Here is a 27890-nt window from a genome sequence, read left to right on the forward strand (position 1 = left end):
GGGGGCGGGCTCTTGTGACGCCGCGACGAGCGCCTGGGAGCTAATCGCGGCGGCGAGCCGGGGTCACGGGGGGTTTGAATCGCCCAATGGGGGAGCTGCGGGCAGCGTCCCAGAAGCGGACCCGGAAGTTCGGCGGCGGGTCCCGCTGCTGCTGCTGCTTGTCCTGCCCTTGCTGCTGCCCCCTGCCCCGTCCCCCCTCGCCCCGTCCCAGGGGTCTCCATGGCAGCAGCAACAGCAGCAGCTACCGCCGCCTCGCCGCCAATTTCGAGGAGATCCTGAGGCGGCAGCTCCGACCCCGGCTCGGCCCTGCATGGTGAGGGGGGCTGGGGAGCCGGGGGGGCGGGACGCTGGCTGAAGTGGGATCTCGGGGTCCCCGAGCCCCCCAGGCCTGCTGCGCTAGTGTGGACTGGCCAAGGGCACGGGGGTCCCCACAGCCCATGCGGTGCCGCGGGTCACACCCTGCGGGCGGCTGCTGCTCTCTCACATCTGCCTCCCGGGGAGGGGTTTCTGTGGTGTCTGGGACGTGCCCCTTTGCCTTGTGACTTCGTCCATCCGCCCCCTAAAGGACTCGCTTTGTGAAGTTCCCTGGGGCCGGGCATTCCAGAAATGAGCCAGTCCCCGTCCCCCCTCCGAGATCAGGAGATTGGCTTAACAGTCAGGACGCTTTTACAATGATTTTTCAGGCTTCAGCGTTGCCGTCTTATTTTTTTGAGCCTTTAGGGTTCATGTTTTCAAGCCTTTTTCTGCAACCATAAGGGCTAGATAAACTTACTTGTTAAAAAGAGATTCTTGTGAAATAAAATGACTCCAGAAGCTGGGGCTTTAGGAAAGAAATTCTGTGAGGTAAAGTAACAAGAGTTAGTAATAGTGATTGCTGTTGGACAAGGAAAGCTCCTTTATTCTTCTAAAATATCTGTTCTTGCTGGCGAAAACAAAATGTCCTGGTTCTAATGAGACTGTTAATATTGCTCTTAGTCTTTCAAGGTTCAGCTTTGAATTCCCTCATTCTTTTGCACTGTAGCTCATGTAGGTTTTCTGCCCATTCATAGGGTTTATTTACTTATCAAGACTTAGATAACCAAACAAACTTTATTTACAGTCACTTATCTAACAAGAAGCTGGAGAAATTCTCCCACTTCAGCAAACTCTGTCTCAGTTTCTAAATACACATCTTCCCAGCCTGGGGGTATTTGGTTTTTTTCCCCCCTATGTCTATAAAATATTTTTGCTAAACCTGTTCTGGTATGTTGTTTTCTTTACTTTTCAACAGACACTTTCACTCTGCAAACTTAATCATTTTAATGAGCCTGAAAAATCTCAGCCTCTTCAGAATGATGATGCCAATCTTACTAATGTTAATTTACCTTTGATGATCATTGGGCATTTGGACTCTGCTTGACGTTTGGCTAATAAGTTTGGATATTACCACATTTATCCTGCAAGAGTCTATGATGTCAATTATACTGAACTGATGCCAAAACTATTTTTAGAGTTCATCTGCATGGGAAAATTTATTGGCATAACTATAAAAGTATAACTATCATTATATTTATATTGGTGTAACTTCCTGTGTAGATGCTCTTATTTTGTAATGAGTGTCCTTTTTTGGTTTAGTTTATGTTGCTTCCAAATTATCATCTTAACCCATAATAAACATCATCTATTAAGAATAACTATCTAGCCTCTCTCCACAGATTTATAAGAACCTTTGTTAATTTACTATTCTTTTTCCTGCCATTTATCCATGTAGTCCTCGCTTCTTGCTGCTCTTCCCACCACATTGCAATAATGAGCACAGAGGGTCAATAGTGTGATGCATTTTGTCTATTACTGTTTGCAATGGTTATTTTGCTTATATGAATCTGTTTTATACCATTTGAAAAGCTGTTGTTATGAGCATGTAGACAGCAGGAAGTATTGGTTTGTAGCAGTTCCTGAGACAGCAGTAGCGAAAATTGGGCAGGAGTAGTAAGATGATGATCAGAATGATTTGAGTTGAAGATCTAATAGTTTGTGACATGCTAGAAACATTTTTGGGGAAAAAAAAGCACATATTGTTTTCAGGATCAGGAACATCTGGTAAGCACTGGTCCCAAACCACTGGTCAGAAAGAATCAAAACTTTGTCTTTTGTGGCCAATCCACCCTGCAGGCAGAATCAGGTGTCTTACATATGATGCATCTTAAAATTCATTATCTAGCGTAATGTGTGTATCATACCTGAAAATCAAAGTACTTCTTTTAATCTTTTTATTTTAACATTTCTTGTGCAAAGAACGCTAAGGCACACTCTTTTGTCGAGTGGTTTTTAGGTACACCTCTATCCCGATATAACGCGACCCAATATAACATGAATTCGGCTATAACGCGGTAAAGCAGTGCTCCCGGGGGGGGGGGGGGGGGGCTGCGCACTCCGGTGGGTCAAAGCAAGTTCGATATAACACGGTTTCACCTATAACGCAGTAAGATTTTTTGGCTCCCGAGGACAGCGTTATATCGAGGTAGAGGTGTATGTAATATGTTTGAGTCAGGATGTTCCCTTTCTACTCAAGGGAATGGGAAGCTTAAGGAAACTAGCATCCTCTCCTACTAGTAATCCATTTAATATTTCTGCCATCAGGTGTCCCCCCTCCAGCAAAAACGAGATAACTGCAATCTCAACACAGAGAAAAGTGTCACAAGGAGCTGAGGATCTTATGCTAACTGTAAGTAACTGGGATTGGAATGATGTAATCCTCCTTTTTGCTGTGTTCAGGTTAGTGGTGCTACTTTTCTAAGAAGGAAACTTTTACACTTTTATAAAATACCAAGGAATTAAACTGTGCATTGATTACTTTGAATTTGTTTTCATACCTTGCTACTGTGTGTTAGGCACATCATTAATGTGGAAATAAAATACATGCATCATTTATGAGAAATAACCTGCAGAGACAAATATAGGCCCAGTCCTGCAAGCACTTACACATGTGTTTAACTTGAAGAACTGTGAGTAGTCCCATGGAAATCAAGGGGACTATTCAGAATGCTTAAAGTTAAGCACAAGCATGTTTGCAGGATCAGGCTCATATGGCACATCTGATGGGTTCCTTTTAGTTTTCCTAAATTCTTTAGTTTACTGGTCAAAGTAATGGCCCTGTTGTAAAATTTCTGTTCAAAATCAGATGGTGTTGCTAATCAGATCCCTTGGCATGCTCTAAGACCTTGAACTCTGGTGACTCTTACAGACACCCTCTACCAATACAACACTATCTTTACATTGTCTGTACCATCCCTTGTCCAAACAAAAATGAAGGGCCAGATTCAGCCATGGTGTAAATAGAAGCTTATGGAGTTATTCCAGATCTTACACCAAAGCTGCATGTGATCCACAATGGCAGGTGCTACTGAAAGGAAGCTCAAACTGTGTCCTAAATACCTTGACCCATCTCAGCAATTGTAGCTGTCTGGGGACAGGTGGCTAGAGGCAGTTGTCCAGTTTGACTGGAGCGTAGGGAAATTTTATTATTTCCAGTTTCCTTATTCACAGGTTTCCTTTCATTGTATTGCCCTTTCCCGTTTGCTGGAGAAGAACCATGAAGAACCGCTCCTCATCTCCCCCTTTGCACGTTCACGTGGATGAAAACACCCCTGTCCATGTCCATATAAAAAAGGGTCAGAAAACAACACCTGCAAAAAGCCAGGTAGGAGTGTGTAGCTGGGTGTTTGTAAGGGCTACAGACCAGAAAAGTGAAGGGTCCTAGAAGCACCACTGAAAGTTCAAGGTCTGTTTCTACCACTTGAGGTCTGAATAGATAGATAGTAGGTTAGAGAAATAAGATAGATTGACTTCTTAACTGCATTCATTTCAGTGTGAATTTTCAGCCATACTTTTAAGTAATCTTAAAAATTGAAACTGTATCTCATATGGGTAATCTACGTGATTCAGTTTTATATTTACATGTATATAGTTGGGTTACCATTTGTACTTCTATAGGGCCTTATCCAATGGTCTTTAAAGCATTTTACAAACATTTAGTTAAGTTTCGAGCTACCTCTCCCTCTATCATGAGATGTGGAAGTACACCAGCCATTTTACAGGTGGGCGAACTGAGACGCAGATAAGTTAAGTGGGTGGTCCAGAATCATACAATCAGTCATGACGGAACCAGGAGTAAAACGCATCCCTTTGCTTTAGCAACTTGACTTCCCTGACATCCTTTTTTTGCTGAGGAAAACCATACTGTATTTTACAGATGCTTTTTAGACACCTAAGACGTTTTAACTTTAGTCCTGCCCCAATTTAACATAGTTTTTTCTGGGTTAACATTTTGGCAAGCTACTGCCCATTTTCTGATCATCTGGAGGAAGGGTTGTTAGGAAGATGGTAGCTGGAGATCTCAAATTCCACCTGTATCAGTTTAATGAAAGATTAGATTTAAAAAGACTCTGGATTGAAGTCATCTGCTGGTGCACAGACAGTCCAGACTCATAAAAGCTATCTTCTCTTGGGCATTGGCCAAGAGGATCTAGCAAGTAGCCTTAGATATAATTGATTAGCAGGTAATGGTGGCTAGGTTTCAATTCCTAGTTGGAGCAGGTAAAATGCTCTTCAGAGGTCGAGATCATTCTTGAAATGGAAGACCCAAAAGGTAGTGAGTGCTAGCTTATTTTTCCTTAACTGTCTGCAACAGTTATATTTTGCCCCCCTCTCAGTTGGTGCGTGTGTGTGTGTGTGATGCCACTAGTGAATATTTTAATGAGGTATACCTGATGATACTCAGCTATATGCTTCCTTTGCTTTTGGACCACCTGATCAAGCCTCAGAATTGTGCCAAAAGCATCTGCATTTTCATTTAGATAAGGAAGCTTAAGATCAACCCATATAGGAGTGAGAATACCTGTTAGTCACAAAGCAAGGAAAGTTTTTTCCAGGATCTTCATAGATCAATCCCCCAATCCTCCATTAATACATCATGGCTCCTGTTTGTGAGTCAGGTCTGGGAGATAGGGAGGATCCACCTAGTTTGCTCTTCCTGCATAGAAATAGATGTTGTGGCAGTGCTTTTGTGTGTCTCCTCTCTTGCCCAGAAAGACTACCTTTTTCTCTCTAACCTTGGCCTCCCTTCTCTCCCATCTGTCATTCTCTCTGAGCTGGGCTTTCTTAGTAGGCCAACTCAAGCTATTACGACTATATGTAAAATTATATTAATCTAGGAGCATGGTACTCAGCAGCTTGCATACTTCCCCTTAGTCCACCCAAGGCTCTCTCGCTTGAGGTTTAATAGGAATTGGGCTTAAGAAAAGGAGATTCTTGGTTGAGGGACCTCTATTCCCACTTAATTCCTGTGATATCTAATGTTCTTCTGTGGTTGTCTTTAAGGTTTGGTTTAAGGTCTTGGCCTTATTTTCTTATGCGCTTGCTCCTTGGAATGCTTTATGTCCCAGTCCTCTTGATTTAAATGTTGTCACTGGCCTGGTTTGATTTATTTCATGTTTGTTATGTCCAGCATTCCAGGTACTGTTTTTAATATGGGTGCTTTATAAATTAAGACATTAAATAAACCAAAGAAGTGAAATGAAAGTAGGTTGTCACTCAAGTCCTGATGTAAAATTTTGCAAGCAAGCAAACTCCTCCTCAAAATGTAAAAAAGGACAGACCTGCTTTAACACCAGCTAGATCTATTTTCACAGGGTAACCAAGGCCCTCGTTGCATCACAAGAGGCAGAGCTACAAGTGATGTCATAAAGGCCCTGGCTAACAAATAGCAAGAATGCTTTCATTTTGGCTATATGCTCTCCTATTTATGCAATAAGTTTTTCTTGTGCTTGGCTTTGCCTTGTTCCTCCAGCTGCTGACTCTCCTCCCTGATATACCATGTGAAGCAGTCTGTGGTACTATTGTAAGAATGATGTCGTGCCATTTAACTCTTACAGCATTAAAGGTTTAAATGATTTTTTTTAAGTCTTATGAGGTTTATTTTGTTTTTCTCTCTCCTTCAGCCGAAACACAAACAGAAAATGAAAGGGGATACCGTGAACGTGCGCCGAAGCGTTCGGGTGAAAACCAAGGTCCCCTGGATGCCCCCAGGCAAAACATCCATCCGGGAGTCTGCCTACAAGTGGGAGGTATGGCTGACTTTTGCTTTTTAATCGGATGGGTTGGACTAAGAGATGGTACCTAGATTTTTACCTTACTGTCGGATTGGAGGGAGCAGGTTGGAGGGTGCTAGACTGTAGTTAAGGTGACCACTGCTGCCTGGAAGTCATTTTAACATCCAATATTTATCTCTGGCTTTTGGAAATTTATTTGTACAAATAGATTATGAATGGGGGATTCATCATGTCTGTTTCGTCAACAGCTATCTGTCCCTTTTTCCTCTTTCCAACTCCCCCTCGATACCGCAAGGCTGAGAAATCCCCCTTCATGTATTCCTTTTCTACTTCCTCTCTAAAAGACCTTACCTTGGGGCACAGTTCACTTTATAGGCCACTATTGCTACTCTGTGACTGTCCTAAGATTTCTAGAAAGGAGTGTATTATGCTCCCTTTCCCACCAGGGGCTGAATGAGCTGCCCACTCCCAGCTCCTACTGGCTTGGAACTCTGATTTTCCTTCATCAGATGATCAAGCTAATCCCTACATGTGCTGTTTTGGTGGATTTGGGAATATTTATTTTTTCCCCATTAAGAGCCTTTTACAACTGACTGAAACACGTTGAAGTAGAGAGGATTATAGCCTGGGTATTTTATCTTGCCCTCATTCGAATTTTTTCAGAGTTGTGATTCGGTCCTAGATTGGTTTTGGAGATGCTAAGGTTGCAACATTGTGTGTACCTTTTAAAAAAAAGCCATGACTATTACATCCCCACCAGGGACCAACCCATCGCTTGGAAATTACTCCTCCAGATTCAGAAAAACTGCTCTCTGTGCTGCGTCTGAGTGACCTCTCTACAGACGAGGAGGATGCTATTCACAGCAAAATGAACAAATATGAGAAGAAGATAGATAGCCTGATGAATGTAGTGGGGACACTGAAGAATGAGGTGAGAAGACCATACTAAAGGCTCACAGGGGGTAATGGGGAGGGGCTTGCAGATTAGGCAAAGTGATACTGAAAAAGGAAACTTGGCAAGAGGATGCTAAAGACTGGGGTACAGTGATGAAGTTCAAATGGATGCTCAACTCATTTGTTACATATCTTAGAGGCCTGTATGAATGAGTTGAGAAGGGCTTAGCTACTCTGATGCGTTGTTTATACTAGCGTTGTCTGCTAGCAAGGTGGATTTTGGCTTTCATTCAGTTTAGCTATATCTCAACTACAGATTAACAAGAGGCTTTTTTACTTATGCTAAAATGAATCATGGAACATGGATGACTCTGTCATACAAGATGATGCTTTGCCTCAGTTTCCATGTGTAAAGTCTTGTTCCCACCAAGGTCCTAAACCTAAAAGATTTTCCTCCCTAAAGGTGAAAGTATTGTCTTATCACATGGACCCATAGGCTCTCAGGGTTGTCTTGTTGAACAGTATATTCCTCATGGCTCACTACTGGAACTTGCACTTCAGTGACGCCGTGTTATCCCATGTAATCTAAATGGCCAAGTACTTGTCAATATTTTAACAGCTGTCCCTTGAGAGTCTGCATACAGAATTTTAAAGATTAGATTTAATGTGATGCCCAAACCCTCTAAAAGGCCTAGCCTGGTGAGGGCAGACCACAGGCATTTTCCTTTCTTTCAGCTTCCCCCAGAGCAGGCAATATATCCCAGTTATAGTGCTATGTAACTTTGTGTGGTTTTAATTAAAAATCTCAAAACCTATAAGCAAAAACAGGACTTCTGAGTTAGGTAGACTGTTATCATCATAAGTAGTTTGAGCCTGTCTGTGCTCCAAAAACAAAAGTCAATTGCATGATAGGGTAACTCAGATGTCTAAACTCAAATAATCACACCTGAGGACAGCAGGGCTGAGCTGGTCCCTTGGCTTTGGAAACGTACAGCGGGAAGAACACACAGGTGAGGGCTCTGCCCTGTACGGCTAGACCGGCAGTGTATCACAAACTCTGATAAAATGACACAATGGGCTTAAGCTGCAACAAGGGAGGTTTAGGTTGGACATTAGGAAAAACTTCCTAATTGTCAGGGTGGTTAAGCACTGGAATAAATTGCCCAGGGAGGCTGTGAAATCTCCATCATTGGATATTTTTTAAGGGCAGGTTAGACCGACACCTGTCAGGGACGGTTTAGATGGTGCTTGGTCCTGCCATGATGTAGGGGACTGGACTAGATGATCTCTTGAGGTCCCTTCCAGTCCATCATTCTATGATTACAAAACAGTTGTCCTCCAAATCAGTTACAACATGGTTTAAACGTAAATGGGATCTAACTAGGCTAATGTTGTAGATATAACATGGAAGTATCATCCATGTCACCAGTTTTAACCTTAATTAGTCAGGGGAACACTAGGCCCTTCTTCTATATTGAGTACAGGCAGTACGTCTGATGCATTGATTGAATTCCAGCGTAAGGTCTCAGTCTGCATTCCTAAATATCTTCAGCAATTGATCTGTAGCACCGTTTCTCAAACTGGGGTCTGCGGGTCTGTGAGGGTACCGCAGGGGGTCCGCCGGCTACGCTGATTAACTCCTCCCCACCCTCCCAGCACCTCCTGCACGCTGGGAGGGAGAGGGAGGAACGGGGACAGGGCGCGCTCAGGGGAGGGGGTGGAATCATGTCTGGGGCCGCCAGCCCCGCTGATCAACTCCTTCCTCCCAGTGCAGTGGAACAGCTGTTCCCCTGCATGCAGGAGGCACTGTGAGAGGGGGGAGGAGCCGGAAAGAGGCAGGAAAGAGGTGGAGTTGGAGCTGGGGCTGAGTGGAGCGGCTTGGGGGTCCGCAAAAAAATTGAAATTAAAAATGGGGGTCCTTGGGTTGCTAAAGTTTGAGAACTGTTGATATAGTATTCTTCATCTACTAAACTGTTGAGGAGCATTGCTGTGTGCTGTTGACCAGCTGCTGCATTTCAGTGGTGGGGGATCTGAACCATCTGTAACACCGTAAAAGCACCTTGATTTGTGTAAAGCTCTATATACATAAAAATAAGATGTGTCCTCCTTAGGCCAAGATACAGAAGCGGGAGGAACAACAGCAAATTGCAAAGCGTCTCCTCGAGGAGCAGAAGGATGAGCTAGATGAAGTCACACAGGAGCTGGTGGAGACAGAACATGAGAATACTCTGCTCCGACGTAACATTGAGCGCATAAAGGAGGAGAAAGACCTTACTTTGTAAAGAACTTACTGTTTAACTCCTATGTGTACATGTACTGTAGTGATGTTTAAAGAGCACTTTTCTCCTTTATAAAAACATTAACAAATTTAATTCTGGTTTGCTCCCAGGAATATAAGGCTGAGTGGCACTGCAGAATTGGTATTCTCCTTCCTTATATCTGCTTCCTGCCTAATGGTGCAGTGAAACTCTCTTTCCTCAGTGTGACATTATTTTTCCCTAGGGGATCTCATTGTGGTGGTAGAAAAAATCTGTCTCAGCCTTCCTGAGGCAATTATTTGGAAGCAAGTAATGTTTTAGATCATTGTTAGTCATTTTCACTGAGTGGGGAAATAGTCAAACATTCATGTTTGTTTGTGAGTCATCATCTCCCCTCTTCCCCCCCATCAAACACACCAAAGTTTATATGGAAAATAAATCTCTGAACCTTTCAGAAAAGCTTTATGAATAATTTTTAAGGCTTGGGAAGGGCTTTGAGCCCTTTATGAAGGGTTTCTTTGAGTTCTAGTTTCTGTGTTCTCTCCAGTTTTTTAGACTGTCCAGCTTCATGTTCAGCTGATACCATTTTAGAGGCTTATTTCTGAGGTGATATAGGTTCTTAGGATTGTTGATATCCAAGATAAACGGTGTTGTGGTGTAGTATTTGGTGGGGGAGGTTGCTCTGAGATAACCCCAAAATTAGCCCTCTCTGATATTCCCAATTTGAGAGATGAGCTTCTAGCAAGCACAGGAGGATTGGTAGGGTCTGCTGATCCCCACCAAAACCCACTTCCAAGACTGAAAAATGGTATATTTTTAGTATTTGTGGTGTATCATTTTGTTTGGGAGGCTTTATCGGTTAACCTCTAATCAGAAACTCTAATTACAATGCTTCCTTTAAGGGTGACATTACCAGTGCAGCCTGGTTATTGCATTTGGCTATCCATTCTTCTGATAGCTGTGTTCTTCTTGCAGAATGCAGAAGAGGCACTTGCAGCATGAGAAAGAGTGTTTGATGTCCAAGCTAGTTGAGGCAGAGATGGATGGGGCTGCAGCAGCCAAACAGATTCATGCGCTGAAGGATACGATTGGGAGACTCAAAAATGTAAGTGATGGCATAGTTCACTGTAGCATTTGCTGTACTGCCACATTGCTGTTCCAAGAGCTGTCACAGAATCACTGATTCAGAGGTCGTCAAGGAAAAGTGGAGAGGTTTCTAGTGCTTAAAGTGCTTGATAGGCCTTTGGGCACAGAAGGTACTGAAATCCAGATTAAGTACAATCTGAAATCATTTTGAATTTACAAATGGGAGTTTATCAGCCAGCATCTTAACATCCCACTGCCCTTTGTAGATGTGACACTGATGATCAAGTTGTTTTGTTATGCTGTGTTTGTATTGTACACATCTCTCATACCAGACTCTAGATATTGAACTGCAGACAAATATGACTATGTCTTTCTTTTTTTAGGAGAAACACATGACCAGCTCAGATGTTAATACGCTGACAAGGCAAAAAGAGTTGCTGCTACAGAAATTAAGCACTTTTGAAGAAACCAATAGGACGCTCCGGGATCTACTTAAAGAACAGCACAACCGGGAGGTGAGCAGTGCTGCATGTTTAACTTTCCCTGATTTACAAGAGACAGCATGGTCTAGTGGACTGAGACCAGAACTTGGTGTCGGAACTCCTGAGCTCTAATCCCAGCTTTGCAACTGACTTGCTATGTGATCATGGACAAATGCTTCACCTCCCTCTGCCTTGGTTCTCCTAATTGTACTGTAGACCTTACCCCTCCCTTTTGAGGCTCAGATAAAGTTTGAACAGTAGTGTGAAGATGTTAAGAGCTCTGAGTGCTAGGCAAACTGCAGGAGTGATAATACTTCGGTGATAATACTATTCCTACTGCAGCTTGTTGAAGGTGTGCTGCTTTGGTCAAAGGCAGGTCAGTGGCAAAGTACTTCCTCAGCCACCCATGATTCTAGTAAAAGGAACCATCAAAGGTTTGTGTTTGCCCAAAGTGGGATCGTTTGCAAGATCTTAGTTTGCCATTGTGCATTTTAGTATCCCCTTTGACTGGGTTAAAGGAGATGGGAGTGAGGAAGGGTTTCTGGGATGGGAGTTCTGAGGGGAAGAGGGTTGAAAATTAAATTTATTGGCAGGGTTGACACCTTTTAATGTTACCTGAGAACTGCTGCTTGAATGCTGACGTAGATAGATAACTTTCTCGGGTCCATCTTAAATGGGAAGGCACGTTTTCTTTGGGGTTAGGACATGGAGGGTGGCTTTGGAAAATGCTTAATGGGCTCTTGTTTGTTCATTCTCTTGTAGAAAGATGCACAGAAATTGATGGAGCAGCAGGGGTTGCTGCTAAAAAGGCTGTCTGACTCGGATGCAGAGAAAGCGGTAATGCAAAAGCATGCTTTCAGTACATGGGAAAATATGAGATTTACAGTTTATTCTTTAAAACATGGGTGACCAATAGTGATATATATTGCCGCGGTGCCATTGAGCCTGATGGAGAAAGCTACATTGGCCCTTTTTTTTTTTTTTTAACACCCCCCTCTTTTTTCCACTGCTAGCAACAAAGTCTCTTTTTCGCTTAGGATCTGGGTGTTTGTCTTCCAGAATCTGAAGACGAGGCTACAGGAGAAAGAGAAGGAGGTGGAAGATCTCATCAGTCAAATACAGACAGAAAAGGTAGTTTCCCTTTTCTATTACAACCTCTCCTTGAACACACACGAACCTTCAAAACTGTAACAAGGGTCTGGAATTCTGAATTAAGGCATTGCAGGTCCTGCTTTCTTGTGTGAACTGGCAGATGCCTATCTAATCCCCACATGGAATTCCTGATTTATTGATAATGTCCATCACAAAGACTTCAGGCAACAAATGTCACCTCAGGACTGGCTTTTCCTAGGGTGTTTCCAAAGCTGCTATTGCACACTTTGCACGGGAGGGTTTCAAGGGCTTGGAGGCAGAGAGCCAGGTTAGGTGCCTTGCTGCAGCAAATCCTGATGGGTGATCTTTTGCTGAGAACCTTCAGTTGCCCATGGCCTCAGGTTCTAATGTGCCCTGTATCCCCCGGTCCTAAGTACCTAGGAAGCAGATGGACACATGGCAACAGTGGCCAGGGTGGAGTGTATTTTGGCTCAGAGAACATCCTTGCAGACTGGTCAACCAGGGTGATTGTGGGACTCTATGCCAGTTGGTGCACTCGGATGGAGAGAGGGATCTCTGAGGGTGCTTCAGGGAGATGGAGAGAAGGACAGGGCTTGTGGTAGTGGAATAGGGAATATCCCATTCATCAGCACCGTAATGCAGAATACTTGGTTTTGGGGTGCTTAGAATTACTATAGTTGTCTGTAAACATTTTGTTCTCGTAACTCTCTGGACAAAACTGCTGGATTCCAGCAAGCCATGGCTCTCCCCTCAGAGGTTACACACACTAGCTAACCTGGGCAAATTTGACTGACGTCTTGTCTCCCTGCTCCCATGGCTAAGAAAATGAGTCTCTGAGAGTGCTCTTTTTGGCAGTTCCTGTTATAGCTGCTGGTGTTTGTTGAAGCAGAGGCCTGAACTGTTGCATGGTGTGAAATGTCCCATCTGCTTCAATGCCTGGGAAAACAACACTTAGTCCTGTTTGTTTCATATTTAGGATCAAGCGAAGACAGCATGCGAACTCTCCAAATCCATGGAAGCTGTGAGGGGTCATTTACAGGCTCAGCTGCGAAATAAAGAAGCTGAAAATAACCGTCTGGCTATTCAGATCCGGGTATGTTTTTGGTATTCACCAGACCATTCAAACTGATCAGCTGAATGCATTGAAGAAGAGAGTGGCAGTCACTGACTGTTCCTTGCCATGCCCATCCAATAATGAAATGCATAAGCTGGCATCACTTATGCCATTGCTGTACATTTTCTTCTGTAATTTTGATTGAGAACTAAAACTCTTTTCACTTGTATAAAGGGAAATCATAAACCTTTAAGGGTTAATTGTGTCTCCAAGTAATTACTTTAGATTTCCCCTCAAATTAGTTATGTTAAAGAGATGGTTTCTGCTGAACCACATATCGGGAGGGATGGGCAACTATTTAACTTATCTGGGAAAAGGAAACTCCTTTATCTGATTGCAAAGAAGTGTGTTTGTTTCACTGTATCACTGGTGATACCTATGATCACGGGTATGGAACGACTTCCATATGAGGAGAGACTACAAAAATTAGGGCTGTTCAGCTTAGAAAAGAGACAACGAAGGGGGAATATGACAGAGGCATATAAAATCATGGATAGTGTGGAAAAAGTGAATAGAGAAGTGTTGTTATCCTTTCACACAATACAAAAATCAGGGGTCACACGATTAAAGTAATAGATAGTTTAATACAAACAAGAGGAAGTACTTTTTTATACAAATGCACAGTTTATCTGTGGAACTCATTGCCATGGGTTGTTGTGATGGCCAAAACTATAACTGGGTTTAAAAAAAAAAAAGAATTAGATAAATTCATTGAGGATAGGTTATTAGCCAAGATGGTCAGGGATGCAATCCCATGCTTGTAGTGATCCTAAACCTCTTGAATGCCAGAAGCTGGGAGCGGAAGATGGGTGGAGCACCTCAACCGCTCTGACCTGTATGCTCACCCTGAAGCTCTGGTACTGCCCACTGTCAGACAAGATACTGCTCTAGATGGACCATAGTCTGAATCAGTATGGCAGTTCTTAGGTACTGAGACGAAGAACGTTGCTTTGGGTTATCTTGATGAAAGCCGTGTGTTAATCATCTCTGTAATTTTAAGAAAAAGGCTATATACAGGTATGTTCTTCTATACAATGAATTATCAAGACAGATGCATGTCAACCGAAAAGAGAGATTCCTATGTAGAACAAAAGGTTGCTAGGTCTATATCTACCTTGGAAAGCACTCAGGAAAGATGACTTCATTGCTGAGCAGAAGTGTGCCACACATGGTGGAAATAAAAGAATCTTTCCTTACATATAGCAATAAATATTGGGCCAAATTTGGACCTAGTGTAAGGATATACAGCTTTTAGGTCACTGGAATTGCACTTGCTTAAGCTAGGTTTGCATTTGGCTCAGTGTATTTAAATATAATAGAGTTCAGAGCTCACCTTGTTTGGTTCTGATGTAATATATTAACCTTTAAATTCTCTACAAAGACTAGAAATTACTGCTATCTGATTCTTCTTGAGACATAATTCCTGAGCTGGTTCCCAAGAGGTATTACCCTTATTAACTGGTCTTAAGACAAGAGAATGAGACTGAAGGCTCCTCTCTTAGCATATGCTAATACTGAGTGAAAAGGTTAAAGGATCTATCATAGCTTATAAATTGCACTAAGTGGAACCAGTTGCTGCCTTGGGAGTGAAATGTGGCAGCTGTGTTTATCAGCACACAGGAACACTACATGCTACTTTTAAGACTGGAAGTTTGGCATCTCAGCCTGCCTTCTCCACTGCAAGAATGGTTTTCAAGATCATTTTGCCTCTCATCCCATGAATTAAGTGGACAGAGCTACAGGAGGAATAGCAGACTGAACTGAGATTATACTAGCTCCAAGCTGGACCACATTGATAGATGGCTTATGTCCACCTCTCTCCTTGGCTGCTGGGAGATGAGTTGACCCTCTTGACTGAAGATAAAGCATTTCACATAGAATGTATTTTTTTTTCTTTTCCTTTCCAGAATCTGGAGCGCAGTGGGGCTCAGCATAAAGCGGAGGTGGAACATATCATGGAACAGCTAAAAGAGCTGAGGCAGAAGGGGGAGCGTGATAAGGAGGCCCTGAAGAAAGCCATACGCGCACAGAAAGAGCGGGCAGAGCGCAGTGAGGAATATGCAGAGCAGCTGAATGTCCAGCTAGCAGAAAAGGTAGTTGGTCCTAGGGAGGAGGGAAAGAGAATCCTTTAGAATCTCTGTCTGTGTGTCTGCATATCCTTGACTTTTGATACCAGCCCCGGGGTGGGAGAGCTGCTTTATCTAATGAGGTTTATTTTTGTACTGGGGCCTCAGCCCATTTGCACTGCATTTAAAACAAAGCCTTTTTTTCTCAGCTGTCACTGTTCACTGCTCCTTCCTTTGAACAAGAGCATGAGATGATTTATATCATGTGATAAACTAGCAGATCTGATCGTGTCCAGACTTCCTGGTACCTTTAGAGCCTGCCGAGGGAAGAGAGAAATGGACAAAAGGTTGCAGGGCCTCGCTTTGCTTTTGTACTTGCATGCTGGTTCAGTATTGAGCTGCTTTCAGAGTTATGCATGGAATTGGTAGTTGACAAAGAAAATTTTCATAGTGGCAAAGGGGAAAAAAGTAGGAGTAAAAAATGGGAATTTATTTTGGCAAAGAGAAAATCATTGGGGAAGGCAATTAGAGCAGAGAATATAAATAAATAAGACACCTAGATTTGCCTTTGGAGAAAGGGGATTGAAGGATATAGCAAAAGCAGGAAGGTTGGGACTAGGACAAACCAGAAAAGCTCGAACATTTTAGACCACTTGTCCTCTTCCTGCTCTTCAGTAACTTGTTCTTTTTGGGGTCATCTCCTGTGTCCAAGGCCAATGCAGATTCTTAGCTATACTTTGCTTTCCTAACTACTGCATTTGTTGTCCTCAAAGAGGAGCCCCTCCTCTCTCTGCCAGTATGGCTGTGAGCTGACAGCATCATTGGAAAATGTTGTTATTTGGCAAGGATGTGGAGTGATAAAAGGAATTAATGTTGTTTTGCAAACCTGACTGCTGTTGAGCAGAAGTACTATCTCCAGAGTGTTTGATATTTGTTGCTACCGTAGCGTGTTCCACTTTGCACGTCACTGTCGTCCTGTGATTTTTTTTTTTTTATTTTTTTGTCAGTCTCGCCTCTCTCATTCCATGTCTTTCTCTTGTTTGACAGGACAGTTACGTTGCTGAGGCACTGTCCACTCTGGAGTCCTGGAGGAGCCGCTACAACAAAGTAGTGAAGGACAAGACTGACCTGGAACTTGAGATTGTTATGCTGAACAGGTAAGAGCTCTGGGGTGGGGAGCCAGCATGAAAGGAGCTGGGATACTGGTTCAAGAAGGGACTCCTCGAGTTTCTAGATTGGACCATAAGTACTCAATTGAAAGCCAGAGTCAGCGTGGTCTAGTGGTGAGAGGGTCTGAGAGCCAGGAGGTTTGGCTTCTACTCCTGACTCCCACAATGATTTGTTGATTAAGTCACTTATCCCTGTGCCTGCTGCCCATTCTGTAAAATACATATACTTACTTTTCTTTGAAGGATCTCAAAATGGCTCACAATGAAAGAGACTATTTAAACGCATAATAGTTTCATTAAGGCTGATCTGTTTTTGTGGGGCTTGGGGCAAAAATTGTCAGTATCATCACAGTGCAGTTACCACAGAGAGAACTGAGCATAGGAGCAAGAGGGGAAAGTACCATATTAGCAAGGGTGCCAAACCTATGGCTCGTGGGCTGTACGTGGCCCATCGGAGCATTTCATAAGTCCTGCAGCCTGCTTCAAAACAATATACTAATGGCCAATTTTGGCCATTCATGTTTTGTTATGTTTACATCATTTTAATTTATACAAGTCTGTAAATAGACAATACTGTATATAGGTTGTTTCTATCTAAATGCATATGAGACAAGCTGAACTTAAAATTATAAATCAATACAGGTGACTTTAAATCTTATTAAAATATGTAGAATCTATTTGGCTCACACAAGGCTTGAGGTGCTTAGGTTTATGTGACCCTCCTGTGTAATAAGGATGGGCACCACTGCATTAGCCTATACAACTCTGATATAATATATCAATGCCACTGCAATGAAATGCCAGCAGCCCAGTAACATCTGTGTGCCTGTTTTCCCAAAGGGAATGGAGCAGCAGAGGAAACCAGAGTGAAGTTTGTAGTGTGTGCATGCATGAGATATGGAGGGAAAAGGGGGAATAAAGAAAGGATGTCTTGTTCCTGAAGCTGAATTTCAAAGAACAAGAGACTTTTTTCTCTTTGTCATTTAATGGTTAATTTCACCTCCTGCATGGCAGCCGTATTACAGACTTGTTGGAGCAGCAGACCTCCATGGAGGACAAAATGCGGGAAGACAGAGATGCTCTGGTGGATAAACTGCACCGACAGGCCACAGAGAGCACATCTTTCAAAATGGAGAATGAAAGGCTGAAGGTCAGTCGAATATCCAGGCGTTTTGTAGTTGCAATGTTAGCATAAGGGAGAAGTTGTAGTGAGCAGCTGCTACCCCTGGAAGTACAGAGAAACATTATTCCTTTGAGCCCATTTGATGTCAGATCAAGTTGCATTGGTAACCTTAGTGGGTTGACTGTATTTTCAGTTCTGTGTTCCATTGTTTGACTTGGGTGTGAGAGGCTGAAATTTGTGAAGAGAGGAACATATAAGGTTTGTTAGGGGAGGGAAAGAATAGGTTTTTTTTCTACCCTCTGATTCAGTATGTGGAATTGGAGACATGCTTACCTGCCTGGTCTCCTGGATGATATATTGTGTCATCCAATTATACAGCTGGACAGGGAATAAAAACCATATCTATAGGGAGAACCACAGCCTCCAAAATAGAAAGATGCCTGACATCCTCTCCAGACACCTACAAAACCATCTATGGTATGGTAGGTAATCTACCTGATTATCCGTTTAAACAAAGCTTCAGTCCAAATAAATCAAGCATGACCCTGATCCAGTGGACACAGCTCATTTAAAAGTGTTTGGAACATGATGGAACAACTCTCATGCAGATGTAAGGCCATGTTCTCTGCTGGCATACATTGGTGAAGCTCATTGAAGTCAATAGGACTCTGCCAGTTACACGAGCAGAGAATTTGACCCTTAGTTTGCACAGCCCCTGCTCTAACTTAGCTTAATGTACATGGGGACAACTTAGCCTGTTCCAAGCAGTGTCTTCTCCATTCAGGCTACCATGGTGCCAGTGGAGGAGAAGCTGAACCAAGCTCAGATGGAGGTGCAGCAGCTCAAGGCATCTCTCAGGAACTATGAAGGGCTGATTGAAACCTACAAGTCTCAGGTATTTTATTCAACCCTCCTTTTTCCTTCCCTCCTCACACAAATTTGTTTTCTTCTTTGCTGTTGTGGTTTATTATCTCATGCCTTAATTCTGTTTGATAGCTATCAGATGATGCCCTGTTCCATCTGTCGTCTTGCTTTTCTGGTTTTCATGGCTCTAATAAACCAAATCTATTTATGCAAAAGCTTTTATAGGTTATTCTGTTCAAATGGTAGCCTGTAGGCTGCCACCTGCTGTATTCTGGACTGTGGAAAACTTGCTTCACTCTGCACACCCTGATCACCCATTCTGTTAGCAGAAGCTGAGTCCATGTGTAGCAATCTTGCTAAGAGACCTGGGTTTTGGGGTGGTGATAGGGAGGAAAGGCACAAAGAAGCAAAGGGGGAAATCTTCGGAGGACAGCACAAAGAAGGGTGAGAAGGCTATAAAAAGTACAAAGGTGGAAAAGCTCCAGAACTTGGGATGGAGGTGTCCAGAGGTTCACAAGAATCCTGCTACTGGATCTCAACAATTGTAATTGTGCCAGTGTGTAGCAATCTGTGGTTGAAAACCCTAACGTAGTCGTGTGCCAATTCTTTCTGTGCCCAGGTGATGAGAACCCGAATGGAAGCCGATGAGGTGACTGTGAAACTGGAGCTTTGTGACAAAGAGAATAAGACGCTAAAAGATGAAATGAACAAGGAGATTGAGTTGGTAATTATTCCTCTAAGAAAATCTGGACCATTACATTGGTACATGGCAGCCACTCAGGGCTGCACTCCTTTCTTGGCATAGTGGAAAACAAATGTGCTTGGACTCTGAGGGAAATAAGATGTCCTCCAGACAGGTTTGCCTTTTCCCCCAGCTCAGCTCAAGGGAGAATGGAAGTGCAAACTAATATTTATTTTGCCATGTGCATTGAATTTTCGGAATGTCCCATGAGGGGCCTTGTCAAATACATAGTGTCCATTTGAGGTGGTGCCCTTCACTGGGGAGAGAGTTGTTCAGTGTCATTGATTCTGAATTGTGCATCCTGTCTTTCAGTGGTTGTCATGGAACAGTTGTTCTCAAGAATACTATATACATTAATAAAACTCAAGCGGTTTGTAGCCATTCGCACCCTGTGGGAATCCCAGAATCTAAGTGAATGTGTCTTGGAATAGAGGAAGGAATCTGCATTACAATGAGCAGTTCCATTGCTGGCCAGAAACCCCCTTGGGAATTGCCAACTGATGTGCCAAGACTACTTTTGCCCCTGCTTTCCCTGCCAGCCTGGGAATCCAGCACCCTGTCTTGTTGAGCCAGACAAGCCAGTCTGCTCCAACATAGACCCAGGGTCTGAACCACGTGCCCCAAAGCTGCAGACTTAATTGAAAGCAACTTACAGAAGTGTTCCTTTCTTTAACACTCAGATGTCCAACTCCCAATGGGGTCCAAACCCCAAATAAACCCGTTTTACCCTGTATAAAGGTTATACAGGGTAAACTCCTAAATTATTCACCCTGTATAACACTGATAGAGAGATATGCACAGCTGTATTAATGCATACTCTGGGTTAATTAATAAGTAACAAGTGATTTTATTAAATACAGAAAGTAGGATTTAAGTGGTTCCAAGTAGTAACAGAACAAAGTGAATTATCAAGTAAAATAAAATAGAACACGCAAGTCTAAGTCTAATACAGTAATACAATTGAGTACAGATAAAATCTCACCCTGAGAGATGTTTCAATAAGTCTCTTTCACAGCCTGGATGCCTTCCTAGTCTGAGCACAGTCCTTTCCCCTGGTACAGCCTTGTTCCAGCTCAGGTGGTAGCTAGGGGATTCCTCATGAGGGCTCTCTTTGTTCTGTTCCACCCATTTATATATCTTTTGCCTAAGGCGGGAATCCTTTGTCCCTCTCCGGGTTCCCACCCCCTCCTTCTCGATGGAAAAGCACCAGGTTAAAGATGGATTCCAGTTCAGGTGACATGATCACATGTCATTGTAAGACTTCATTACCCACTTGCTAGCACACACGTATACAGGGAGACTTACAAGTAAAACAGAGCCACCTGCAGACAATTGTCCTGGTTAATGGGAGTCAAGATTCCAAACCACCATTAATGGACCACACTTTGCATAATTACAATAAGCCCTCAGAGTTATATTTCATATTTCTAGTTTCAGATACAAGAGTGATACATTTATACAAATAGGATGACCACACTCAGGAGGTTATGAGCTTTTACAAGAGACCTTTTGCATGAAGCATATTCCAGTTACATTATATTTAAACTCATTAGCATATTTTCGTAAAATCATATAGAGTGCAACGTCACACCCTTATTGCTGGGAAACAGAGATGCTCTGGTGGACAGATAGCACCAACCTACTCAAATTTATTAGCCCGGACTCTTCAGAAATGTCTGAAATAAGGTCACATGTTTAATTGTTTTTAACTGACCACTCTGTCCTTCCATTCCTCTTACCCCCATAGGCTCGGAAGCAGTTCCAGAGACAGCTTGCTGAACTAGAAAAGCTGCCCGAGATCCTGAAGATCACGGAAACCAAGCTGGCAGAATGTCAGGATCAGCTGCAGAGTTACGAAAAAAAGAACATGGACCTTTCTGCTATGATTACAGATCTTCGTCAGCGGGTAAGGGACTGGCAGAAAGGACCCACAGCTGCACTGTCTGCAAGCCGGGGACCAAGATGAGTTTCTAGTCGCAGGAAGTTCAGTCTTTGCCTCTGTACTTGTCTCTTTTTGAAATGATTAAAACATCTGCACTGCAAAATAAAGATGTGTGGCATGTCTTTGTTTAGGGAGAATAGTAACTTAGCTGGTGGCTTTCCTTGCTATTTCAAGGCTTTCTTTCAAACTGCTTAGATGCAGAAGCTTACTGGGTCTTGAAGAGAAGCAGAACCCAGAATGCATGGGATTTCATTCACTTCTGTCACCCAGATCAACTGATTGGCTGCCACTCTCTCATGATCATCCGCTCACAAATGTTGCTCTGCTTTTACTTTCTCCCCCTGCCTTCCTGATGCCATGCCAACTGGGGCCTTGAATGATTCTGCGGCCTATGTGCTTTGCTTTGATAATCCCATGCAAGTCATTAGCTTTCTCAGTATTTCAGGCTCTGAATTCTTCCCGGCCTTATTACCACACACAAGCGTCTTCTAATCTGTATGCTTCACTATGCTTGCAGGTGGCTGCTCTACTATCAAGCTCTTATGGCACCTGACCGCTCATATATGGTGTGGAAAAATTCTATTTCATGATGGGTCTAAACATTACCTGGAGGAACTACACAAATTTGACATGTAGCTTTTTGCTGTTTCACATACTGTTGCCTCCATTTCCCTCTCCAGGACTTTCCAGAATTGTGAATTGAAGGTGTTATAGCTGTGGGTTTCCTACTCCCCAAGAACAGCACCCATTTTAGTTGGCTGGTCTTGGGTTTGTATTGACCTCCTACGTAAGGTCTGTTTTCTGTCATTTTAGATTGAGCTCCAGGGAGACAAAATGGAAATGACAAGAGAGAAGTATCAATCTGCCCAGGAGGAGAACAAGCAGCTGATCTTGAAGCTAGAGGAGCTGGAGAGGTTAGAATATATAACTGGCCTGCTCTCCTTGCCTGACTTTTTTTTTTTTTTTTTTTCTTCTCCTCCTCTCCTGACCCTCCTTAGTTCCTTTTTCAAGGCACTAAGGTAGTTGCTGGCTTGCTTGTGTACCTTTCCATCTCCCCGAGTCTTTATGCATTTAAGAGCCTTTTTAGAGTTAAATCAGAAAGTTAGGTGGTCTGGCCTGCATAAGTTTGGAATGCTTCTGTAGAGAGGATGTTAACTTTTTTAGTCAGGAAAACACCTCAGAAGGACTACTCCTTCCCCCATCCCTTTTTTTCCCCTCATGAGCTTTCAAGTACTTCCTTGTTCTGGCCAGGTTGGAAATACTCTGAGACTGTCCTTTTCTATGTTATTCCTGGTCCCTGCTGAAATTTGGAATTGCCAGAGATGTGAGCATAGGAAAAATGAGATTTACTTGTATGTAGTCAAAGAAGGTTCAGGTTGGCTCTTATTCAGAGTCTGTGCCCATCCTGAGTCTTCAGTCTGGTAGTTTGTGCTAGGTAACCTTAAGAAGAAAAATGTTCATGAAATTTTCTTCTGTGTGGGTCACTCTGAAGTCCTCTGCAGGCACACTAGAAAAATCAACAAGAACAAAGGGCCTGGTCCCACACCATTGGCTCTTGGAGGAGCTCCATTGAAGTCAATGAGAGAGGGCAATCAGTAACTGTCCACTGTGGAGTTTCTTACACCTTCCTCTGAAGCATCTGGTACTGACCACCGTCAGAGACAGGATATTGCATTAGATAGGCCACTGGTCTGATCAGGTATGGCAGTTCTTAACTTCCTGTATCTCTCAGTGCTTCTACACTCCTTCATTGGTGATGCTATGGTGAGGACAGGTCAGTGAGTATTCTCAGTAGGTCCAGGCATGCCTCCCTATCTTGAAATTCTTTGGTGTTAGAAGTGCGAAACTTCTAAGTGCGAAACTCTGCTTGGCTCAGAGGTCCTGACCTTTTGAGGAGAAGTTGAAGATTGATCTGTCCCCTGACCAACCAGTGACCTGAGGGAGAGGCATATTGAACCAAATTGTATTTAATGATTAATAAAATTCTTTGTCTTGCTGTCTCAACCCAGGAAACTAGAGACAACGGGTGCACAGAACATAGAGTTCCTTCAGGTCATCGCTAAAAGGGAGGAGTCTATCCATCAATCCCAGCTGCGATTGGAGGAGAAAACCCGTGAGTGTAGCTCCTTGGCTCGGCAGCTGGAGATGGCCATTGAAGATGCCAAAAGACAGGTTAGTAACTCCTTGTCAGAGTAAGAAACTGATCAAATACAGTGGAACTCCCAAACTGCAGGAGAGCAGGTTACTAGCTGATGGAAGGGGATTCCTCTACATTCCATCACCAACCTTCTAATTTTGCTTCCTCTTGCTGCATTATCTGTGGGAAGCAGAAGCAAAAAAACGAAGTTGGTACTTTGTCTCCAGTAGACACACACAAATGGAAGGAAAAATGCTAGACTCAAATGCTCCTTGTCTTTGCTAGAATGAAACAAAAATATGTCCAGCCCTCCTCAAGGGCGAAGGGGGAGGAAGTTATTACCGTAGCAGAAGCAAAGCGTTTTGTACGGACCACACTCTTGCCAAAGCAAAAACTTTATTGCCTTGTTCCTACGTGTAGGTGGAACAAACGAGGGACCGAGCAGCGTCTAGAGAGAGGGCAGCCCAGTCCAAGATGCTGGAGTTGGAGACCCAGCTGAGCCGGACGAAAACAGAACTAAACCAGCTGCGTCGGAGCAAAGACGACGTGAGTGGTTTGGAGGGGATGTTGCTGATCAACTAGCAGCCTTGAAGCAGCAGGAAGAGTCTGTAATCCCATGTCCCATCAGCGTGCTGAGGAAATTGTACAGTAACTTGGTTGTGGTGTATCTGTGTCTGCGGTGATGGTGAAACACACTCATGTGTTTGGTGAAGTAGAAAGTGTGGAGGAAGATGTAGTTTTTGCCCCCCAAGAGGCTTACAATCTAAGTCACATACACAGGGTCTGATTCTCGTCACTTATACTAACAGTTTGAATGGAGATACTCCTAATTTACACTGGTGAGAGGAGAATCAGACCCACCATACTGTTCAGACAAACACTACATCAAAAACCAGGAGAACGGAAGGGGTCCAGACAGTACAGGTGTTGCTACATCTAGGGGGGAGTTATTTTCCTCCCTTTCATCACCTTTGGATGTATGAGAGAGGGGCTGAGGAGTGTTTCCCTGCTAGGAGAAAGATTTTGTTCTCTTTGAAGGGGATCTTTTACATTTGGTCTCCCATTTTCTTTCCCTGTTTACTTTAGCCCTGGGATTGGAAGAGGGCTGACCTACAGCAGGTGATAACCTCCTGAGTTTCTTCCTAGAGAGTGGTTCCATTTTGTTTTGTTTTCAAACCATTAGTTAATCAGAATGTTAAGTTCCTGTTCTGATTGGCTGTGTTATCTTGTGTGTTTTATATACAAGTTGATGTGTGGGGTTGGGACTGAGTGAAATGAGTGATAGACTTTGTGTTATGTGGTGGTTGTTGCAGTGACACATTGTTCCTAAAAATCCCAGAGAATGACAAGAGTTAAGGCTAGCGTGATTAGAATGAAAACTCTCTAGCCTTCAGCCCTGTGTTTTGTGTCTTCTTCATGCAGTCAGAGCGCCGATACCAAAGCCGTCTACAGGACTTAAAGGATCGCCTGGAGCAGTCTGAAAGCACCAACCGAAGCATGCAAAACTATGTCCAGTTCCTCAAGTCCTCTTACGCCAACGTCTTTGGAGAAAGTGCCTTATTGAGCTCACCTATCCATTCCCGATCTCCTCCATGATAATAGTTCCCTCTCTGTCCCTCTGCTATTGAGAGGTACAAAAGGGGGGCCAGATTTCAAAGCCATATCTTGTCCAGAAAACTGTTTGGGATTTCAGAGTCCATGTAAAGAGAAGTCTTCCTCTCATTCACATTGTCTGGGTGAGATGGAGCTGCAGCGGAGTACAACAGGAAAGTGGGATTGTTTTCTATTTGGAGATTGGCACTGCATCATCAGCCATGCCCAAAAACATCTGGGTTGGAGTATGTGGGGAATGCTTTCCCTTTCATCTCCTAATCCCCCAGTGGTTACTTCTCTTGTAACTAACCCGGTGGGCCTTTCAATTAATCATATTAGCTATTTTTTATTTTTGTAAGAGTTCTGTCTCTTCCTACCTTGTGTTCTTTTCTCACACGGCAGAGATCATGTTTGTTTTTAACTCTCACATACTGTGTTGATACAGCTGACCAATGGGGATATTAGGAGATAGTGCCACCAGTACAAGTGTGAACCCAACAGTGATAACTAAGTGACTGGAATCCACGCTGAGAATGGGTTACCTCCTGATCAGCCACCCTTTTTATAAACAATTTTGTACTGGGAAACAATGAAATTGTATCTTCTGAAGGTTTCTCACCTGATTCATGAATACTGTCTAATCCTTTATTTCTTGTGTGTGTGGTTGGTGTGTGTGAATGCTTCTAATCTGCATATTTTCTGGATGCCCTTTTCCTCCCAACAGCCTGATCCTGCATTCCTTGCACATCCCAGGGTCTGAGTCAAAGCCATTTGAAGTCAATGGAAAGATTCCCATTAATTTCAGTGGGTCTGGAATCAGGACCCCATTCCGAATACAGTGGGAGCTTTGAGTCAGCTGTAGGAAAAAATAAAATAAAAAGACAGACTTGATGCTTGGCTTTGCCCTCAAAGCCAGCCTGCACATACTCCTGTGACGTGAGGTCATCTCCGGGATGTGAAGGAATGTCAAGGTCTGTGGGCTCTACTGTGCCCTCCAGTAAGCAGCTGTTCTGAACAATAGTAAACATTCATTTCATTTCAGCCTTCGCTGTTTGGGTGGGGGGGCTTTTTGGTGGTGGTTTTTTTGTTTTTGTTTTTTTTTTAATTCTGTTTACATGAGATGCAGTCATCAGTGGAATGTTTGATAAGGGATTTCTAAGTTTCTTTTAATCAGTATTTGAGAGTTCCATTTTAATGTGTAACTTAAAAAAAATCCAAAAGGTGCTATGATAAAATTATTAAACTTCAGAAGTTTAAAATTGGTGTTATTTCTAAGGTTAAGTATCAGGGGGTAGCCGTGTTAGTCTGTATCTACAAAAACAACAAGGAGTCTGGTGGCACCTTAAAGACTAACAGATTTATTTGGGCACAAGCTTTCGTGGGTAAAAACCTCACTTTCGTTTTTACCCACGAAAGTTTATGCCCAAATAAATCTTAGTCTTTAAGGTGCCACGAGACTCCTTGTTATTTCTGGGGTTGACACTTCATCTTGTAAATTGCCTCATTATCTTTCCACTGTCGTTCCCCTCCATCATGCTTCTGGTGTTTTGTAGGAGCTAATGTCTCAAAGGAAATTGATGGATTTTTTTAAAATTTAATCTTATTTTAAAGATGATTAAAACTAATACACCTTTCAGCCATCAGCACTGGTGCTCAAAATACATAAATTTGTTCATGAGACTAGGGATAATGCTGCAGTTGCTTGAGGGGAAATGAATCCTTACAATAAGGGGAGGAGAAAGCAGTCGTCACTGATAGTCAAATGTATGATAAAATCAAGAAAATCAGTTCTTAATCTTTCAGTTTTTAGCCTCCAGCTCCAGCACAAAATACCATAGTCCTGTCATTCTGAATCAAGAAGTGTTAAGGTCTCAATTGCCCATGTATCCCAGACTTTGAATTTCATCATGTAGGCATCCCTTTCTTTTTTGCTGCTGTGTGTACTCCTTGATAAGGAGCCTAATGCTCCATCCATTTTATGAATGGAACTCCCATGGTCTCAGTGCAGTTCAAAGCACAAAGCTGCTGCAGGAATGGGACAAGGGATAGTACACTAATTTGAAACATGACAATTCCTCTGCTCTATTTGTCTTAATATCCTCCTGATAGAAGTATACCAGATGCTCCAGAGAAAAGTAAACTTGGTCATTATGCAACACGGGAGAGGAAGGTACTTTAAAAATGTGCAGCAGAGTTTTGAAGCAATGTAAACATTCAGCATGCCATTAGCCTTCTTCCTCCAGTTGGTATTATCTCCATTTTACAGACAAAGAAACTGAGGCAGAGAGCAATTTAATTATTAGTCCAAGGTCACTTGTGAAATTTGTGCCAGAACCAGAGCTAGAACTCAGAAGTCCTCACTCCTAATCTACATCTTTCACCATACTCTGAAAGCTTCCTTTAGTGTCTTTTGATCTGAGTGGGCGGTTCTGATAGACTGGCTGTTGCTGCGCACTCATCACCTTTTTAAAATGGATGCTAGTGGAGAGATCTGTGCTCTCAAGGCCTCAACTCCCAGGACCAGGGCAAACTTTGAGTCAACCTGCCACAGAAGGACCTTTATTCCTAATTTGCCAAAGGTGAAATTATACAGTGCAATCCCAGGAGGCGGAGGCTAAATACTAGATACCAAATGGGTCATCTTTTGCCTCCGGGATCTTCTTTCCAGGAGCAATAGTGGCACCTCTCTGAGGGCGTTATCCCTTAAGGAGAGAGACTCTCCTCTTACATTTATTTCTCTCTTTAGGAGTAAGGTAAGAAAGAGGTGATGTGGATTCTAACCTGTCATAAAATTAACAGGAAAAACCTCAGGCACTTCTGGGCCAAGTCTGCTCTGTGCGATTTCCCAGCTCCTAAGCGTTATAAGAAGGGCCGCTTCTTGCCACTGGAGCCACAGAAGCGGATCTCTGTGCTAGGAGGGGAGGAGAGCCGCCGGTGGCCGGAAGCGGAAGGAGTGTGTGGGGGGGTTAAAGGTCATTGTGTCCCTGTCATGCGCGATGGGGGCTGAGGCTGGCTGGCGGTGATCCCTAGGCTGGGCCGAGATGCCGTCCGAGCGGTATCGCTGGGAGACCCTGGAAGCGCTGAAGGGCTCCAGCAAGGGGCAGCTGAGCTACTCCCGGGACTGGCTGCTGCGGGGTGAGGTGAGTGCGGAGCGGGGGGGCGCTGCGGGGACCCCCCCACACACGGGGGGGCTGGACCCGCTCCCGGCCAGCCCTGCT

General features: G+C 43.4%; 2 protein-coding genes across 4 annotated transcripts in view; both read left to right on the plus strand.

Moving 5' to 3' along the window:
• The first annotated feature begins 86 nt into the window (after positions 1–86).
• On the plus strand, positions 87–25918 carry ODF2 (outer dense fiber of sperm tails 2). 3 transcript variants are annotated; one of them, XM_024192960.2, is made up of 20 exons: positions 87–313; positions 2620–2704; positions 5979–6104; positions 6850–7020; positions 9095–9261; positions 10217–10346; positions 10711–10842; positions 11572–11646; positions 11869–11940; positions 12899–13015; positions 14944–15129; positions 16150–16259; positions 17286–17421; positions 18179–18289; positions 18878–18982; positions 20748–20906; positions 21756–21856; positions 22952–23114; positions 23500–23625; positions 24502–25918. In XM_024192960.2, the coding sequence occupies exons 1-20, from the start codon at positions 87–89 to the stop codon at positions 24673–24675; spliced, it is 2673 nt and encodes an 890-aa protein (XP_024048728.1). In that variant the 3' UTR covers positions 24676–25918. The 3 variants fall into 3 exon arrangements, with proteins under 3 accessions (XP_024048728.1, XP_024048729.1, XP_024048730.1); XM_024192961.2 differs by lacking the exon at positions 87–313 and adding an exon at positions 3526–3679; XM_024192962.2 differs by lacking the exon at positions 87–313 and adding an exon at positions 3568–3679 and having other exon boundaries at positions 2645–2704.
• Positions 25919–27679: 1761 nt separating this feature from the next.
• Positions 27680–27890, plus strand: part of GLE1 (GLE1 RNA export mediator) — a 23552-nt gene continuing 23341 nt past the window's right edge. The window contains exon 1 of the mRNA XM_026657287.1: positions 27680–27812. Coding sequence (XP_026513072.1) covers positions 27714–27812 — 99 coding nt within the window. The 5' untranslated portion in view covers positions 27680–27713. The remainder of the gene's footprint in view (positions 27813–27890) is intronic.

The sequence above is a fragment of the Terrapene carolina genome, unplaced genomic scaffold (genome assembly GCF_002925995.2).
Source record: "Terrapene carolina triunguis isolate 2854851 unplaced genomic scaffold, T_m_triunguis-2.0 Scaffold238, whole genome shotgun sequence".
Lineage (NCBI taxonomy): Eukaryota > Metazoa > Chordata > Testudines > Emydidae > Terrapene > Terrapene triunguis.

Excerpts from the sequence above, each read along its gene's own strand:
- ODF2 (XM_024192960.2), top strand. The coding sequence starts at position 87 with ATGGGGGAGCTGCGGGCAGCGTCCCAGAAGCGGACCCGGAAGTTCGGC. Across the intron at positions 314-2,619 it reads CCCCGGCTCGGCCCTGCATG|GTGTCCCCCCTCCAGCAAAA; the intron begins GTGAGGGGGGCT and ends TTCTGCCATCAG. Across the intron at positions 9,262-10,216 it reads GAGGAGAAAGACCTTACTTT|AATGCAGAAGAGGCACTTGC; the intron begins GTAAAGAACTTA and ends TTCTTCTTGCAG.